Here is a 17993-nt window from a genome sequence, read left to right as displayed (position 1 = left end):
ATTTTTTTTATCGTGTCCATCTATCACCTCACATCTTTATCTTGAGCAGAATTCCCCCTCCCGCTCCTCCCTTCCTCCCCCTGCCTTCCCTTTCTCACTTTTCTTTCATCGGAGGCTGAAAGGCATAACAGGAAGAGCACGAGTTTAATGCCGACTGCACGACCGGCATGAAGATGACCCACTTCTCTTTTCTTCACTGCCAGTCGTTGCTCCCTCTGCAATGTGGGGCTTGTCTTCCTTTATTTCACCGCCAGCGAAGGCGATGCGGGACTACACATGCATGAGCAAACAGCTCCGGTCAGCTAAATATCAACGCCTGACAATAAGATGCATGTCTAACTGGAAATCTTAGAGAGAAAATTAAAAGCAGAGAGAGAGAGAGGAGGAAAATTGTTGGTCCTGTACACAGATTTTTACTTTAAGATGCTAGAAACATCTCGGTGGTTTATCTTTCCCCGTCTGTGCGCACGCGTGGCTTTCAACAAAGACAATATTTGCATGCAAGTCTGGTCTGATTCAGTTCACTGAGACCATTCAGCTCTGGCTTCTCCACTGTTTAAACATCTCCATAAAGATCAATCCAGGGGCACATCAGCCCTAGCCTGGTTGTGATTTTGTTGCATTGCTTCCTATTTGTTTTGTATGCCACTTAAAATCAATTATTTAAAAAAAAAAGATCAGTTCTCCTTATTATTCCACAAAAATGCTGCCAAGAGCGATCTTCACTTGGCTGTAAGTTGAGCGTATCCAGAGACCACCGTTTTGTTAATCCAGCAGAATCAGCAACTTGAAAGGACATTTTTAAAGAGCAAGTTCATAGAGAAACCAGGTTTTTACTTGTTATTGCTTAAATACGATCAGTCACATACAGGCTGAGCATGAAAATAGTCTTCTACCCTTATTGGCTGCGTTAGCCGGCAATAGAAAATAGACGAGGAAACACTTGGATTAGAAAAGCCACTCAGATCTATGCCACACTGTAAATGATCATTTATGGACTCAACCATCTTGGCTTCCGACGGGAAAGGTTGTTGTTGGTTTAGCATCCAGGAGAGAGAAGATTGTGTCTTAGCTAGTAGAAGCTAACTGTTAGCATTAACAACTCGCTTGTTTTATTTTTGGAGATAAAATATCAGCGTTGCAAAGCAAACAGAGGGAGCGGTAGATTCATTTTGCTGTTAGCCAATCAGAGGCGAGATGTCAGAATAGCATGAATATTAATGAGCAAGACTTTAATTCCTGCTGCCCCAACACCCGGCTAACTTCTAGTTCCTGAAACAGAAGCACCAAAGCTTTTTTTTTTTTTTTTTTTTTTTTACCACAGAGCAAGACTCATAAGGCCTTCCTTTACACTAGAGACCACTGCTGTATTGAACAAATGAATGAATGAGAGGTTTAAAAACTCAGTGCTTTTGGAGCAATGTTTACTCTCTGTCCTGCTGAAAGTTGTGTAAATAGATTGAGACTTATCACAGATCAGTGGTAAAAACACGTAACTACAGCCAGTGGTTAGTTTAGACTTGAGCAAAGCCCCAACATGATCTAAAACCATAAAAAATTCATCTACCAGTGCTTTTGAAGCTCGTTAGTTAAGGTGTTTTATCTCATTCGCCTCCGAATGCTTATTTAAAATTTCACTGCAATCGATCCCCTGAACTCTAAATGGGCACTAGCACAGATAAAGGTCTTCAAAGGCTCTGTGGAGTGGTGCACTAACAGTGGAGTGACATTATTTGAACCATAACTGACAGATCAGATCCATCCTTAATGTAAAACGGACATCAGGGCTGGTACTGGAGCTATACTCGAAACTGCCTCTGTCCCAGGGCTGAGTCACAGGGCGTCGTGGTAAAAGGGTGACAGGAACAAAGAGGCTACTGGGGACCGATGTCATAATTAGACATATGCTGACACACTCTTTTGATGCCCTACATGGACTGAGCCATGCTGAACCGGGCTAGAAGGCAGGGGTTTAAAGATGCAGTGGGCCTGTGTGTGTGTGCGTGTGTGTGTGCGTGTGCGTGTGCGTGTGCGTGTGCGTGTGTGTGTGTGTGTGTGTGTGTGTGTGTGTGTGTGTGTGTGTGTGTGCGTGTGCGTGCGTGTGCGTGTGTGTGTGTGTGTGTGTGTGTGTGTGTGTGTGTGTGCGTGTGTGCGTGTGCGTGCGCGTGCGCGTGTGCGTGTGCGTGTGCGTGTGTGTGTGTGTGTGTGTGTGTGTGTGCGTGTGCGTGCGTGTGTGTGCGTGTGTGTGTGTGTGTGTGTGTGCGCGTGTGCGTGTGTGTGTGCGTGTGCGTGTGTGTGTGTGTGTGTGTGTGTGTGTGTGTGTGTGAGGAAGGTGAAGACAAATACAATCAGCTCAGACACCAACAACTATAACTAATGCCAACATGTCCTAGGAGCAACTTGGATGCTGGCCAGGAGTTATTTCATTTTGCAAGTTTCTTTGTGAAAGGCTGCATAACGTTGCTGCACTTGTTGGGAACTCTGTGACCTTTGACCCAGCACTGTCGTGAGGCTGTCCTATAATACCCTGCCAGCTGATACTGACAATACTCAAGCGGGACATGATGGAATTAAATCGCAAAACTCTCACTTTTGTACATTTAAATTCCAGTGAAGACATTTTGGCAGGATGTGTGCTGCTGTCTGACTCTACACACACACACACACACACACACACACACACACACACACACACACACACACACACACACACACACACACACACACACACACACACACACACACACACACACGCACGTACGCAAGCAGACACAGTGTAGGGAAGGTTATGTCCTTGTCATAAAACCAGGATGGAGTTCGCCCCTCACTAACACACACATAAACCCCCCTGAGGGGAAAGGAGCGGGCCCGGCGTGGTATCTGATTGTCACAGCGGTGTCACATTGGCAATGTGGACTCATTTATCAGGCCTGCACGTGGACCAGCTGAACACATGCACTAACTACCAAAGCCATATGCACAAACACACCTGCTGAGTAAAAACCAGGAACTCACGTGCATCTTTTGTTTTATGATGTAAGCGTAAATACATGGTATGAGGTAACATTCATGTGCGTCTCACTCTGTGACGTCAGAGATGCTTCCTGAAAGCCACAGAAAAAACAAACCTTTTATTTTCTTTTTTTGTTTTTAAGTTTTGCCGCACAGATGGCAAAACATGCCCATACTGGACAAAGCCAAAAGTATGCAGAGAGAGAGAGAGACTCTGGTGGTTCTTAAAACTGGAAAAATAAATAATTTCAAGGGGACATATTACGCAAAACTTACCTTTTGCATCCTTTTGTGCTGCCATGTGGGTCTCTTCTGTCTCTATAAACACTCCAAATGCAAACCTAGTAATAATAATAATAATAATAAATAAAAATAACTATTTATCAGTTTTCAGTCAGTGTTTGATTTTAGGAAGTATGTGCCTAAAACATGTTTGTGATGTCACAAACAGCAAAGTAGCATAGAACCACCTCTCACATGCAAGAAAGAGCTGCTGCTACAGGATCCGAGGCACTAAGCTCCTCCCAGATATTGAATCTTCTCAGCCTATAGCAGTCTGAGTGGGGGATGGGTGGGCAGCTTCAGCTTGTTTCCCTAAAGTGACAGAGCCCTGAAACAGCTCATTCTGGAAGGTACTGAAAATGTCAAGAATAAAACTGCTGAAATTGCTGTATGTGAGAGGGATTTAGTGCAAAGAACTTCACAAACATGTTTGGAATTGACCATAGAGCTATTACTACGTAAGAAAAAAGGTCACGATGTGTCTCCTGTTTTCAGCTGGTTTGGATTCAATGTTTTAAAATGCTTGTAAAAACATGATTTGCAGGTTTGTGCCAAGTAAACGGACGTCTCCTCTCCCAAACCCAAATCCTTACAATTCTTCAGAGGGCTGCTACCTTTTGCTTTACAATCTTCATGTTTTATCTTCTTAATGATCCTCACTGAGACACAAGGAACGGCTCGGGATCAACCTGGCCTTGTTTCCCATCTTTTACTTGTATTTCTATGTTGAGAAAAAAATGTCATGGTCCCATATGTTTGTGCATCTCGTTTTTCCTTCTCTGTCAGGATTTTGGATTGTTTATTTTAAAATGTAAGACCCCAAATGTAGCATAAGAAATGACATAAGTACTAAGTTTCATCATCTGCGTTGAAATAGTTTGACAGGAATGTGTGTTTTTGTTTTGTTCAGCTTAGATACTTTTTTTATTATACCAGTACTTGAAAATGGGTTGGTTGCGGCAAGTGTTTGAAACTGTGAAAATGCACAATATAGGGGTAAACAAGCCCTAAATATATTTAAAAAAAACTTTTTTTCACTAAGGAATAAAGTGTTCAAGTGATGTCGAGTGTGTTTCTTTTGAGCGTTGGTGTGAAAATATATAAAAATATTCTCTTCATCAGCTACGTCATACGACCCAGTTCAAAAGAATAATATTTTTTTCTAAAATTAATAAATACGACATTTCTGGTTGTTCCTCTTTGGTCGCTGAATCTAACATCTGATTTTTTAAAATGATCTACATCTGTCTAGTGAGCCAAACCCCACACTTCCTCCCTCCTCCCTCATCACCTGCCTCCAAGAAAACAAATCTTGGTTCAGTTCAAACTTCTACTAGTTAAATACTGAGAAGACAGAACTTCTTTTAGTGGGTACCAAGAACACCCTCTCAAAGTCTGACTGTCTCATCATTTATAACACTTGAGTTTCCCCCTCTCCCCAGGTCAAGAGTCTGGCTGTCATCCTTGATTTTCTTTTCAATCTCATTTCAAATGGTAAATGGTCTGTATTTGATGTAGCATCTTCTAGAGTCCTGGAACCCCCCAAGGTGCTTTACAACACAATCAGTCATTCACCCATTCACACACACATTCACACCCTGGTGGGGATGAGCTACAATGTAGCCACAGCAGCCCTGGGATGCACTGACAGAGGTGAGGCTGCCGAGCTCTGGCGCCACAGGTCCCTCCGACCACCACCAGCAGGCAAGGGGGGGGTAAGAGTCTTGCCCAAGGACACAACGACAGTGACAAACTGAGAAGGGCTCGAACCTGCAACCTTCCGATTACGGGGCGAGCACTTAACTCTTGTGCCACCGTCACCCCATCCTACGATGCTCAATAGCATCACACGGTCAGCTTATTACCATCTTCGTATTATTAATGGTTTTCGCCCCTCCCTTACCGTCCACTCTGCTTCTGCTCTCGTCCGTAGTCAGGTTTCATCATGCTTAGATTACTGTAACTCTCTTCTTTCAGGCCTCCCTCAAAAAACCCTTCATGAGCTCCAGATGGTTCAAAATTCAGCACCACGTGTCATTACAAAACTCCCCTTTCTCCTCTTATCACCCCTATCCTCAAACAGCTCCATTGGCTTCCAGTGCAAGCCAGGATCGATTTAAAAATTCTCCTGCTCCCCATCAAGGTCCCTCATTACCTAACCATCTTCCTCCATTCATGTCTCTGTGCCCTCTGTTTGCCTCAGCACCGTGGGGAGACGAGCCTTCTGTTTCACCGCTTCTGTTCCTCCACATGAGGAACAAAAACTCACTCAATTCAAAAACCAACTCAAAACTCAGCTCTTCAAAACCACCTATCTACTTGAAATTTTAGTGTGCCTTGTTTACTTTCTGGTTTATTTGCTTTCCTTGTTTTATGCTACACTCTTGTCTACTTGTGATCTTATTTAATGATATGTGTTTTTATCCTGTACAGTGACCTTGAGTATTTAGAAAGGCACTGTTAAATTAAATGTATTATTATTATTATTATTATTATTATTAGTATTATTACATACATCAGCACCATGACAAAAACAAACTGGATAATAATTTCTTAAAAGAGGCAACAAAACTGGTGTTGAGGCTTATTTAAAGGCTACGTTTACACGATTTTGTACCTTTTTAGGTAAACATAATTTTTTATTATCTCCAGAAATGCAAAGCAGTTTGCAAATACTGTAAAACAAGCTATTTAGAAAATACGAAGAAAAAAAGAAGTAAGAAAACAAACAAAAAAAAACAGGTTTGAATTTCTTAGCTGGTTGGTTTCTTTTGGACAGACATAAACAATTCTATTTAGGAAACAACAACAACAACAAAATCAAAGGCTTGCCTTTTTGTTAAATAGGCCCTTTACTAATTATATTTGAAAATGTCGTTTTCATGCAGGCTGAATATTAAAATAGTCTCCTACACTAGCTGCATTAGCTTCTTCTTGCCCCGCGTCTGAGTAATGAAGATGAGCCTTACAGTTTTACTCTCACCATTAAAGACTCAGCTATGATGCTTTTATCAGAAATGCTTTTGGTTGTTTTAAATTTAATTTAAATTTTAAAGCGAAAGGAGGGAGAGGAAAGGTAAAGGGGTGGTGGTGGGGGGGGGGGGGTGCTGTTGCTTGGTGAAATTCATGAATCTGTAAAAAATGTATGAATACGGAGGAGCTAACCCCAAATCTTTAAAATGTCACAATGGTTCATACAATCATTATCATTAACATTTATACCTCAATCAGCTTTGCATTATAGGAAGAAAATTTGAAATATTGAAGATTTTCTGTATAATTTGAAACATGGATGCAATGAAAGTGCTACGTTTTCCTGCAGCTGCTGATTTTAATGCTTGTAAAAACTGAATGTCATGTCTCAGCTTCCACACATCTCTCAAACACCGCTGTAAATTTAGAAAACAATAACACAATTTAAGAAAACGAAGCGTGCAAACTTTGTGGTTTTCTTTGCCCTTGTAACGTTCCTGAGCTGCACATTCGTGACTATTTTTACACGGCTGTGGAGTCCCCCTGCAAACCTCCACCTGTTGCTATTTGTTCCAACAAATAATCACTGTAACATGGTATCAATTGAACTGGGCCTTACTATTAATACTCTCATGGCACCAGTACAAAATGTTTTGGGACCCCTCAGTCATGCTATCAGTGTACGATGGGGCTTATTAGAAGGTAACTGTCCTTGTTATTTTTGCCCACTGACACTTTCATCTTAATCAGGACTGACCTTTTTGTATCTCTGCCACTTGGATCTAGCTGCTCGGTTACCCTCTCTGCAGCCGTGTGGTGATGACAGAAAACCTTCAGACCTTATTTTTGTGCCATACAGATTGGTGTCAGGGATACTTGAAATGCTTCTGCAGTTGAACTGGGATTAAAGACAAAGATATCTATAATCTCGCTGTTCAGCCAAAAGTAATAATAAAGGATGGAAATGGCCCAAGAAGAGCAACACAAAACTGTACGACTGAGATCATTCAGAGGAAATCTCATCTGTTCTGAGGAGACTAAAATGGAACAATTGTACCTCAAATTAGGCAACGTCTGTCATTTAAAGTGGGGTAGACAATCTAGGGAAAAAAAATGTTCAAGCAAACTACATTTTGAAAAATAACAATTTTAAGGTGCAGCCCCCTTTGTTTGGGCTTCTCCCCATGAATCATAGATTCTGGTGGTCGCAAAAAACAGTACAACACCACCCAGTCGCAAAGGACACAGTCAAAAAAGCATGAAAACATAACTTCATCTCATGTTTTTGACCCATTGTTGGTCCCTTTTCTGTCATCATTTCAATGTAGCACACCTACGTACCCGTGTAATTTAGGATGCTGGCTAATATAGTGTACCCACCCGCACACACGCATGCACGCCCCTTTAGACACACAGCTCTGCCAGACAAAAAAATAGGTCAAATTTTCTAGAACCCTCTCTGAACCTGCTCCCATTCGCTTCGCTTTCTTCTCTTGGACAGCTTCGAAGGGAAGGCCAGAGATGGATCAAGATGATGAAGGCAAATTATTCATTATTCATTTATCTGACAAAAAATTTAAACTCTGACGAAGACAGCAGTGTCCAAATGTCAGTTTTTTTTTACTTGCGCCTATTAAATACTGAATTTGACCCTCACCCTAACTCCAGTCACACAACATTGTATGAATCTGTTTATGTGTTGGGGTTGACACAGCTATTAGCGTATGGTTTGAACTGAAGTTAACCAGTTGTAATTCAAGATCTAATAAAAACTTTAGAGCTTTATCAAAATCAAATACTTTGCAAACAGGTAAAAAGGATCGACTGACTGAAGATTAAAGGTAATATTTTAGGCAAAAACACGGCACAGCATGTAGAGCTTATATGACAGGGATAACTCATCAATAAACACAAGTTGTGGCTCAATATCAGCAAAACTAACTGAATTACAGCTGTTATGGTGTTGACTGAGGTCAGTTAGCTATGGTGGATATCCCAGCTACAAAGGCCTTCATCTTTAGCTTAGCACGGGTGAACTGACTAAGTTATAGCCACGCTTGTGTTCTCCAATGTGTGGTAGCCATCTTGCACTGTGTTGTGGATGTGCAACCAACAAAAAATAGCTAAGGATTTCATTAAAATTCTTCCAGTGGTTCAAGAGATGCACAATAAATAAATAAATAAATAAATAAATAAATACTTTCTAAACCCATTACCACCCACCTTAAACCTTTTGTCTGCAGTATTGTTGTTTTTCAGACCAAAAGGCATTTGGATAACCAGATGGACTGTGCAGAATATTCTGCAAGTTTACTGTGGATTGTATGCATACAACATAAAAAAGCGTGGTTAAACAGTGGGATTCTGAAGAAATGACAGCACGTCGATGGTTATTACTGCTGCGGCAACAATAATCCATCATTTCCAGACGGCCCACAACTGGACAGATCAACGTTTTTATTACTGACTATAAAGCCCCGGGCAGACTTGTGTGAATCAAATTTAAAACTTTTAATCCCCTTAAAGGCTTTAGGACCTTTCCGAGCCTGCAGGTGTCATCCTGAGAACATTACGTAACTTTTATTAAAATGAAAAGCTGCAACAAAAGCAGCTGAAAGTCGCTTTTAATCTTCAGGCCAGGCGATGAGTTACATAAGAGGTTGATGCTTGATCAACATCTGGAGGCTGAAACTCCAGTGATTAGCATGCAGCATAATGAAATTCTTCTGTTTAAATGAACGACAGCCATTAATCCCACAAACTGTGGCAGTGAACCTTCCTAGCATCCTCACAGCTGGTGATGGAGTTGGATCCCACTCCTCCCACTCACTGCCAAGGCTTTTGTAACAGACTCAGACATCACAGGCATCTCCCGAGGGAACCAGATCCTCCTCGTAATTACAGCATCACCAGTTTAGTGGAAGTGAACTCCTCTTATTAACCATTCACTTCTGTAAATATGAAAACCTTCACTCTGATTAATGAAACAGAAGCCATGAGAAATTAAAACTGTGTCTCAAAAGCTGCATACTCTAAAGGATGACAGAACCGTTTAGGAGAGACCCAGTAGAACAAGAGTGAGATCAAAATGTGTACATTTTAATTTAGAGTTTGGCATATTTTTATTAAAATGATGCAATAAGCAGCTCCTCAACAGATCAGCATGCTGTTATATTGTTCAGGTTCTGTAATAAATATATTTTGCTTCCAGTAATTTTAGACCCAATGGCTGTTTTTGGTTAGATATTGATTTATTATCTGAAACATTTTCTAGAAATTAGCATTGCAGTTCATAGTATCCCGATTAAACAAATAAATAATGTGTATTAATATTTCAAATCAGACACAGGTATCCATGCACAACAGCATCTGAAAGATTTTATTTACTGTACTTATATTTTGCACAAATCTGAGCATAGAGTGTAATTGAAATGTCTTTACAGTTAACATTTTTATGGTTTAATTGCATTTTTGCATGCATCTTTTGTCATATGTATTTTATATCTAAACTAGTGATGCACCAATATGAAAAATTTTGGACCGATTCCAAAATTTGACATTAACATCACTTTTGTGGCAGATAACCAATATTTGCCGATACCAATTTACTGACGTTAATACTTCTTTTTTTTTTATTATTTTAATTTTTTGTTATTTTTTTCCCCTCGCTTCCTGTCTGGCTGTGAAGCCAATAGAATTAATGTCTGTAAACAATCAATGATGAACACGAGTCTGCTTCTAGACCTGCAGAAAAGGGACACACAACAATACAACAGGAGCAAGCTATCACTGCGTCAACTTGAAGAAATATATAATCAACATTGTTTTACTGAACAATCACACAATGATAAATCACAGTGCATTTAGTGCCAACCACAGCCTTAAGACATGTGTTGAACGTGCCCAAGTCCATACTTATGAGAGCACCATGTGAGCACCTGTGTGTGTACACGCGCTTGTACTGTAAGGTTTCTCTATAGGAGCGTCCAATAGAGAGTGTGAGGGGCCACAGATCTGCCCCCAAAGATGCATAGGAGATGGACAGAGCTCCAAGTCCCAGAGATCCAGGAGCTGCCCCAGAGCACAGGGACCTTAAGGAGACTGCAACCAGAAAAGCCCTCGCCCCCCGAGAGGCACAGAGGATCGCCTCGGGGGGTCACAACCAGCAGCTGGCAGAATCCCGGGAGATATCAGCGGCAAGCCCACAGGCTCGCCCGCAGCCTCCCACCCCCCAGCCGGCCGAGTCCGGGACCCAGCAACCTGGGACCCAGGGGCGACCACCCCTGCCGGGGATCCAGGAGAGCCCAGGGAGTCAGATCCCACCAGGCAGCCACCGGGATTGGTCAGGCAGACGCTAAAAATCTTAAACCCCCAGACCGGGGAGCCACGAACACTCAGGCAGACCAAGGCACCACACTCCACACCAGGTGTGGCAGGGGGAGGGGAGATGAAGATGTATGGCATCAAAAGAAGTCCCAGGAAAAGGGATGAGTCAAAGGCCCCACCTGACATATACAGTCATACACAAACACAGTCACACACTCCCTCCCTCATGCTCTCACATACACATACAACGAAAGACTTACAAAAATGCACGCCGGACACCCACTCATGCCCCCCATACACACCCTATTCACTCCGGTCCTGGTACTGCTGCACATGGGGTACAACCATTACCGGTTCCCAGAGTTCGACCCTTTCTGCTGGGGGTGCTAATGAGCAAGCTCCCCCGCCCAACGCTGAGCAAAGCAACCCACCACCCCGGACCCCAACCAGACGGCCAGATCTCCCTCTTAGCCTCCAGCCCCAGGAAGCCAAGCGACAACAGAGGTGTGCTAAGACCCGTAGTCTCCCTCCGCCTGCTCGAATAGTGTTAGTGCGAGTTGATTTATTACTATTAATGACATTAATACTTCTAAAATCATCAGATTTTGTATGGGATATGATTAAGATCATTGTCACGTGACTAAATTACCCCCCCCCCCCCCACACACACACACACCACCCTCCCACCTGTAACTGATAAAAAAAATGGAAACAAAATGGAAAAAATATCAGTTGTTAATATCAGCCCAGTTTCATTTATCAGACCGATACCCGTATGTTACAATATGACTAAAACATCTGCCGATATCAATATTGATGCCGATATATTGTTCTAATCTAAACACGTTTGGCATCAACGGTGGGCAGCAGAGTCAGAATTTTATTGAATAGTGAAACTGTGCTGATGAGAATAAACTGTCTTCGACCACAGTTTTTACTGAAAGGGCATCGGCACACCTGCCAGAAAAGGTCTACGTCCCCTGCTGTCCTCGCGGAGAACACCAACAGAGAAGTAAAAATGGAAAACGTCTTCATCAATACGTATGAGTGCAAATTTGTTATTGGATCAGTATAAATTAAGATTTACTCTTATTTTCTGGGGTGGGGAGAACGAGGAAGTGAGAGTCTCTCTGTCTCTCTGTCATTCATTCATTGTCCTGATATTCCCGGTGCATCCTGGAACGTGAGTGGCGCTCCATCATTCTTCTTTGTCATTTTTTCTTTTGTGCAACACGGAGTTTGGCAGAAGCTCTTCCTAGCGTTGCTCTCCAGTTAGCATCACAGCCACCAACATTTACGTACCGCTGACGCTGATGTGGCTTGGGACGTGAAGATGTACGCTAACCAGCTTTTCTCAGACCAAACTGTGTCCCTGTGGCCATTACAGCATTAGGAAAGCAAATGGAAGATGGCTCGGACTTGTTGGTATGCTTCATTAGACACTAGAGATGCATGATTAGTTCGCACTAACAACTCTGCTATAACCACACCAAATTTTAGCTCAGTATCAGAAAAGTTATAATATACACACAGCTCTGAGTGATACTGTAAGGACAGACCAAAACAGGAACTCTGTGATGAATAATTTACAATAACCCATCAAAAGATGCTGATTTAGCTCATTAGGTTAAATAAAGAAAAGGGAAGTCTTTTAAAAAGACATTGATTTGGTTAATTTAGGTCCCTGAAGCAGGGAACTCAAACACGTGCGGTGACATCAGCAGTTTAATAGGCACTGACTTAGAAGACGCTTGCTTAGTTAAAAAAAAAAGGGAACGCCCTTCATTCAGCAAATAACGTCATTAACGGCTCTAAATATTGACTGCAGCTGAAACCGACAGGCACTCGAGGGGATTCTGATGAAATAGTGAGCAGCAAAACCACTCGTGCAAAACCTGGTGCTCAATTCTATGTCATAATTGCTGCAATCATCATCATCTTCATTTATAGAGCTTCTTACAGGCATGAGGCATGCCACCAAAGTGCTGCACAGTAACAAAGTAAAGCTGATAAAATCACCCAAGACACTTAAAACCAACAAGTTAAAAACAGAATGCAATCATGTAAACAATCAACAACATCTAACTTAGAGAGTTAAAAGCCAAACCATAAAAGTGGGTATTCAACCTTGTTTGAAAACCTGATGGAGAGAGCCTTACAGATCAGGGAAGTGCATTCCACAGTTTTGGTCCTACTGCGGAGAACGCCCTTTCATCTCTCATCTTTAGCTGAGCTCTAGCAGCCACCAGCAGCAGCTGGCTCTCAGAGCGGAGCATTCAAGCAGGGACATAAGGCTTCACCAACTCCATCAAATAAGCTGGAGCCAGTCCGTTCAAACCCTTAAAAACCGTTAAAAGGAATTCTGAAATCCACAGGCAGCGGTGAAGAGCAGCCAGAACCAGGGGCGTGTCCAGGGAGTTGCCTGGGGTAGCACATGCCACCCTTGGAAGCTGATTGGCCACCCCAAGTGCCACCACACTAATTTACCTTTAAATGGGCTTTTCATTGTCCACAAAAGGCTTGGCGGTAAAATAAAAAAAAAGCATAACCATTGGTGTCACCCATGCACAAAGTTGTGCCTCACCTGGTCACCTGGGCCACCCCATTTTAAAAGATCTGGACACGCCACTGGCCAGAACAGGTATGATGTGATCAAACTTTCTTTTGTCAACCAAAAATCTCGCTGCAGCATTCTGAACGAGCTGCAGACGAGCTACTGTACCCTGACTTACCCCATATAAGACAGAATTACAGTAGTCTAGTCACAAGGTTATAAAAGCATGAACCACAGTTGCAATGTGTTAGATTGACTAGAGGTCGTAGAAGGAAGGTTGCAGGATTAAAGACCAACAATGTTAAATCAGAGATGTCCTCTGAGTTAGGTCGTTCCCCCAAAACCCTAGCAACTCTGTGCAGATCCTTCCTCCTGACATCCGCGGTAATGCCTGACATCCGTGATCACGTCTAATAGATAAGACTTTAAGCCCTTTCTCACTAATCCATTCACATGCAATGAAGCCGAGGGTTGAAATTGCTGCTACATGCACCCGTTTTTGTCTTCTTACGCTCCAAACAACTTCTCTCGTAGAGGTAGGGTGCACTGTACGAACGTGTCATTATAAACACTAAAATGGGTTTGGAGTGAAAATGTTCTGCGCAAAGCTCCTTTGAAGTATCAAGTGTCAAGCAACGTGCATAATCCCTGAGCATGTTAAAGACAGAGGGAGAGCGAGTGAAGAAGAGGAGCTGAGGCAGGGAAGTAATTAAAAGATGGGAGGTTAAGGATGGACTTCATGGCTCGGTTGTTATCGTTCACTCTGCTCAAAGCTGCTCTTGGAAAATTAGCATAGAGTGACTAAGCTGGTGTCTTCTGCTGCATGTTAAAGTGTGAATGGAGTGTGCTGCAGGACAAAGTTAAATGCTTCTGTTTTTTTTTTTTAAGTATTTTTCTCAGACGCCTTTCTGGTGAAAAATTCTTAGAATTACAACTTTATATGTTTCAAAGGTTTATTTTGACAGTTTAACTGAAGTTTATGCAGAACATCAATATTTGCAGGGTCGGTTCCTCTCCTAGACCTCAGCAGTTCACCTTTGGTATACTGACATTTATGGAGGACACTTCCTGCCAAAATAGATCCATCCATCCACTCTCCTCCACTCATTCGAGGTCGGACCATGGGGGCAGCAGCCTTAGATGAGGCCCAGGCTTCCCTTTCCTCAGCTACTTGGACCAGCTTCTCTGGGGGAGTCCTAAGGCGTTCCCTGGCCAGCCGTGAAACATAGTCCCTCCAGCTTGTCCCGGGTCTCCTTTTAGTTCTCCTCACAGCTGGATGTGCCTGGAAAATCTCACCAGGGAGGTATCCAGTAGGCGTCACAGCCAGATGCCTGAGCCACCTCCACTGGCTCCTACCAATGTGGAGGAACAGCTGATCTACTCCAAGCTTCTCACCCTATCTCCAAGGAAGAGCCCAGACACTCTAAGGAGAAAACTGTTTCGGCCGCTTGTATCCACAATTTTGTTCTTTCTGTCACTACCCAAAGCTCGTGACTGTAACGTCCCGGAAGGGTCATAGGTGACCAATAAACCGAGAGCTTCGCCTTCCAACTCAGCAGGAGCAACACTCATCGAAACACCAGTTCATGGAACTGTGAGATGAACAGCCTCAGCTCTCTCTTCACCACGAGAGACCAAAATCGACAATAACTAAAAATTAAGAAATAAAATGACAATCAATTTTGAAATTAAAAGTCATTGTGGTGTAGCGTAGACAATCTACATACTAGAATTAACGCTGTTTGCTATCAGCTTTGTTAGATTCTGAGAAAGATCAGACAAATTAGCATATGAAGCTTCTATCATGTATAAATATCCAGGATATTTATACAATCGATAGAAGTTCATACACCAACTGTCTTGGTCTATATTTAATCCAAAGATTAATATTTAATTTAAGAAATTTAATTAACAGCAAAAGTTTATTTATTAAACAGAAGACTTAATGGAATCTTTGCTTATTCAATAACCAAATATACACCATTCTGTGTTTCATTTCAAAGAAGAGTCAGGTTTAAAAAGTTAAGAATTTATTACTAACAATTTAAAGAAGAAAATTAAAAAATGACAATTTATAACAGCTTTGATATTAAAACTTGGTATCAAAATCAAACCTGTCTGAACGGAAACTAAGGTGGAATGCGTATTTTGGATGCGTGAATGGATCTCAGAAGATTTCTTTCAGAGAGAAACCCAGTATCTTCACTCCTCTCTCCGTTTTTAACTCCCAGCCTACACAGTAAAAATATACACGACTTCAGTCCCAATTTTTTAAAAGCTGAGCTAAACAAGAATTCCCAAAAAGTAAAAAATAATAATAATAATAAATAAAAATATACAAAGCATCATGAAAATACTCATATTAGACAACTTTAACCATTTATGATGACCATTGTTTTAATCATTGCTGAGAAAATATTTATTTTAGTGATTATTTGTAAATTTAGATCATCTCAAATGCCCAAATTTAGCATTTTAAATCTTGGGGATATCAAGGAAAGCCAAACATCCTGCATGCCACCTGGAATATAAGTAAATGACTTATTGCAGTCCATGCGGTTATCAGTTATATTGATTATAATACACACAAATATTTGGATATATTGTGCAGAAGCCAGTGCAGAGTAAAGATAAATCAGCAAGGCTATGCTTATGTTAGTGGATTACTGGATTTGGATAATCTGTGCTGACAAAATTACCTATTAGGGTAAATGGTGCATGCTGCCCCAGAGGCGCTGGGGTTCTGCAACGCTCAGCAAAACACCTAGTTCATATAACTGTGTGAGATGAACAGCCTGGTCGCTACAACATGACCGACCACAATCAGCAGCATTAACCATAAAAGCTGCACACTTCACAGAAACGCCTCCAGGCCCAAATGATGCACGCGCGACTGAGAGCATGAACAGAGCCGAGGAGCTGCTAAACATCTACGAGTGGGGGGTGGAACTGGGAGAAAAGAGAAGGGTGCAGCTTGGGGAGGGGTGGGTGGGTATTTGGTTTGGACTTGACTATTTTTGTCTAGATCGCATGAAGACAGCAGTTTCAGATACTCCCTGCAGTTTTCAATCATCAGCAAAGGTTCAAATGTACTTTGATTTTGTGCGTTTGAATAATTTTTTTTTAAAAGACCCTTTTTGCTATTCATGCTTTTATGGAGGCCAGTTGTGGAAGTGGGTGCAGAAAATCTCATAAGCTCATCCGCTTTAGCTGAAAGCTCTGGAGCAGCCTGTGTGCTTCTGTAATCTGCCGCTGGGTTCCATTGTAACACTTTACCTGAGACAGACAACAAAACACACGCCCTTCAGCAGCAATGCTGCCACCAGAACACACCACTTACAACCGACTCCATCCCTAAACACACACACACACAACTCCTCGTCGTCGTTCATATCAGCAGGAAATGTGGGCTCGACTATTTTAGCAGGTGTTTGTTACAGGTCACGTACTTTCACCCCAGCATTCCTTTGGGTCTTCAAAGCGAGCAGCACTTCCGCAACATATTCAGAAAGAGGCAGAAGATAAAAGCTGACAGAGTGATGGTGACACGTTCCACAGACATAAGCTGGGTTACCCCCAGCCCTCTCAGCCAAATTCTCACTGAAGATGGAGGAACGAGCTGCATATGAATAAGGATTTAGCGGTAATTACAAAGGCACCTGAGTTAGACTCCAGCTTTGCTTCTACGTTATTCTCCACTCATCAATTTAATGTTTTATGGGTCATTTTCTGACCTTTTACTTCCATTTATTAAATAATCGGTTGAGACTACTGTAATCAGTGTGCAGCTGCAAACAGGAAGTAAGGGAATCTGGAAAATCTTCAGTCTAAAACAAAAAAGCTGCTTTATAAAGTCCAGATTGTGAACTTTTAGTGAAATGTGAAAATGTTTGCAATTCTCAGCAAGAGGAACCATTACATTTTAAAGTTTTCATGATTATTACATATGTTGTAATAATAATAATAATAATAATAATAATAATAATAATAATGTTAGACAAAAAGATTTCAAACGACCAGATAAATTGCTTTTATTTGTACTTTTTCATGTAAAAATACACATCAGGAGGAATATTTCCTGCAAAATACATTTTTTCTCATGAAGAATAAAAACAATGTTTTTTAAATGTGAATACATCTGTGTATCGACAAAAATCAGTAATGATGTACACAGCACTGCGCTGAATCTTAACATTTAACCTAAACTAAAACATATTCGTACAAAGTTGCTTAGCAGTTGGATGCTTCAGAATACGAACCTCGAAACAAAAGTTTGATTGGCCACAGAAAGAAGACTCGGCAAATTTAAATAAGTGAAATGTTTCCTGGTACATTTATGTTACTGCAATGTAAAAAGAAGACTCCTTTTATAAAAAAGGAAAAAACTGTTTATATTATTGTCATCTATGAAGACAGTGGAATAAACTGCTGAAGCGGTAGGACTTTATTTGTGGTGTGGGACCACCAGAAGCATCTGTCTCATGAAGGCTAAAGGAAACTAGCTTCTCCAGCTGGAAAATGTTTGAGTGCTCGATCTGAAAGAGAAAAATAAAATGAGACAAAATAGAAAAAGCAAGAAGAAAGTGCCAAAAGAAAATGATTATTAGTTTTATTTCAACTCTTCTCATTAAAGTAAACATGATTCTGCAGCTTTGGTTCGAAGCACTTTTCTAGGGTTCCTCATCGTGTGTTAATATGCAAATACAATTTTAGTCACCAGTGTGTGTGTGTGTGTGTGTGTGTGTGAGAGAAATGACAGGACGGATGAATCTGCATCTGTTAAGTACACACAAGTTGCTGAGTGGAGAGAGAGTGGAGAGATAAAGCAGACCTGGGCATTTCAGGG

The 17993-nt window shown here is 41.5% G+C and overlaps 1 protein-coding gene across 2 annotated transcripts in view; it reads right to left on the bottom strand.

Moving 5' to 3' along the window:
- Nucleotides 1–17153: 17153 nt before the first annotated feature.
- The window catches only part of nup214 (nucleoporin 214), a 53646-nt gene continuing 52806 nt past the window's right edge, over nt 17154–17993 (bottom strand). For both annotated transcript variants that reach the window (XM_015942816.3, XM_015942817.3), the window contains exon 36: nt 17154–17682. In XM_015942816.3, coding sequence (XP_015798302.3) covers nt 17646–17682 — 37 coding nt within the window. In that variant the 3' untranslated portion in view covers nt 17154–17645. The remainder of the gene's footprint in view (nt 17683–17993) is intronic.

Source organism: Nothobranchius furzeri, chromosome 6 (genome assembly GCF_043380555.1).
Source record: "Nothobranchius furzeri strain GRZ-AD chromosome 6, NfurGRZ-RIMD1, whole genome shotgun sequence".
Classification (NCBI taxonomy): Eukaryota; Metazoa; Chordata; class Actinopteri; order Cyprinodontiformes; family Nothobranchiidae; genus Nothobranchius; species Nothobranchius furzeri.
This window is presented reverse-complemented; position numbering and strand designations above follow the sequence as displayed.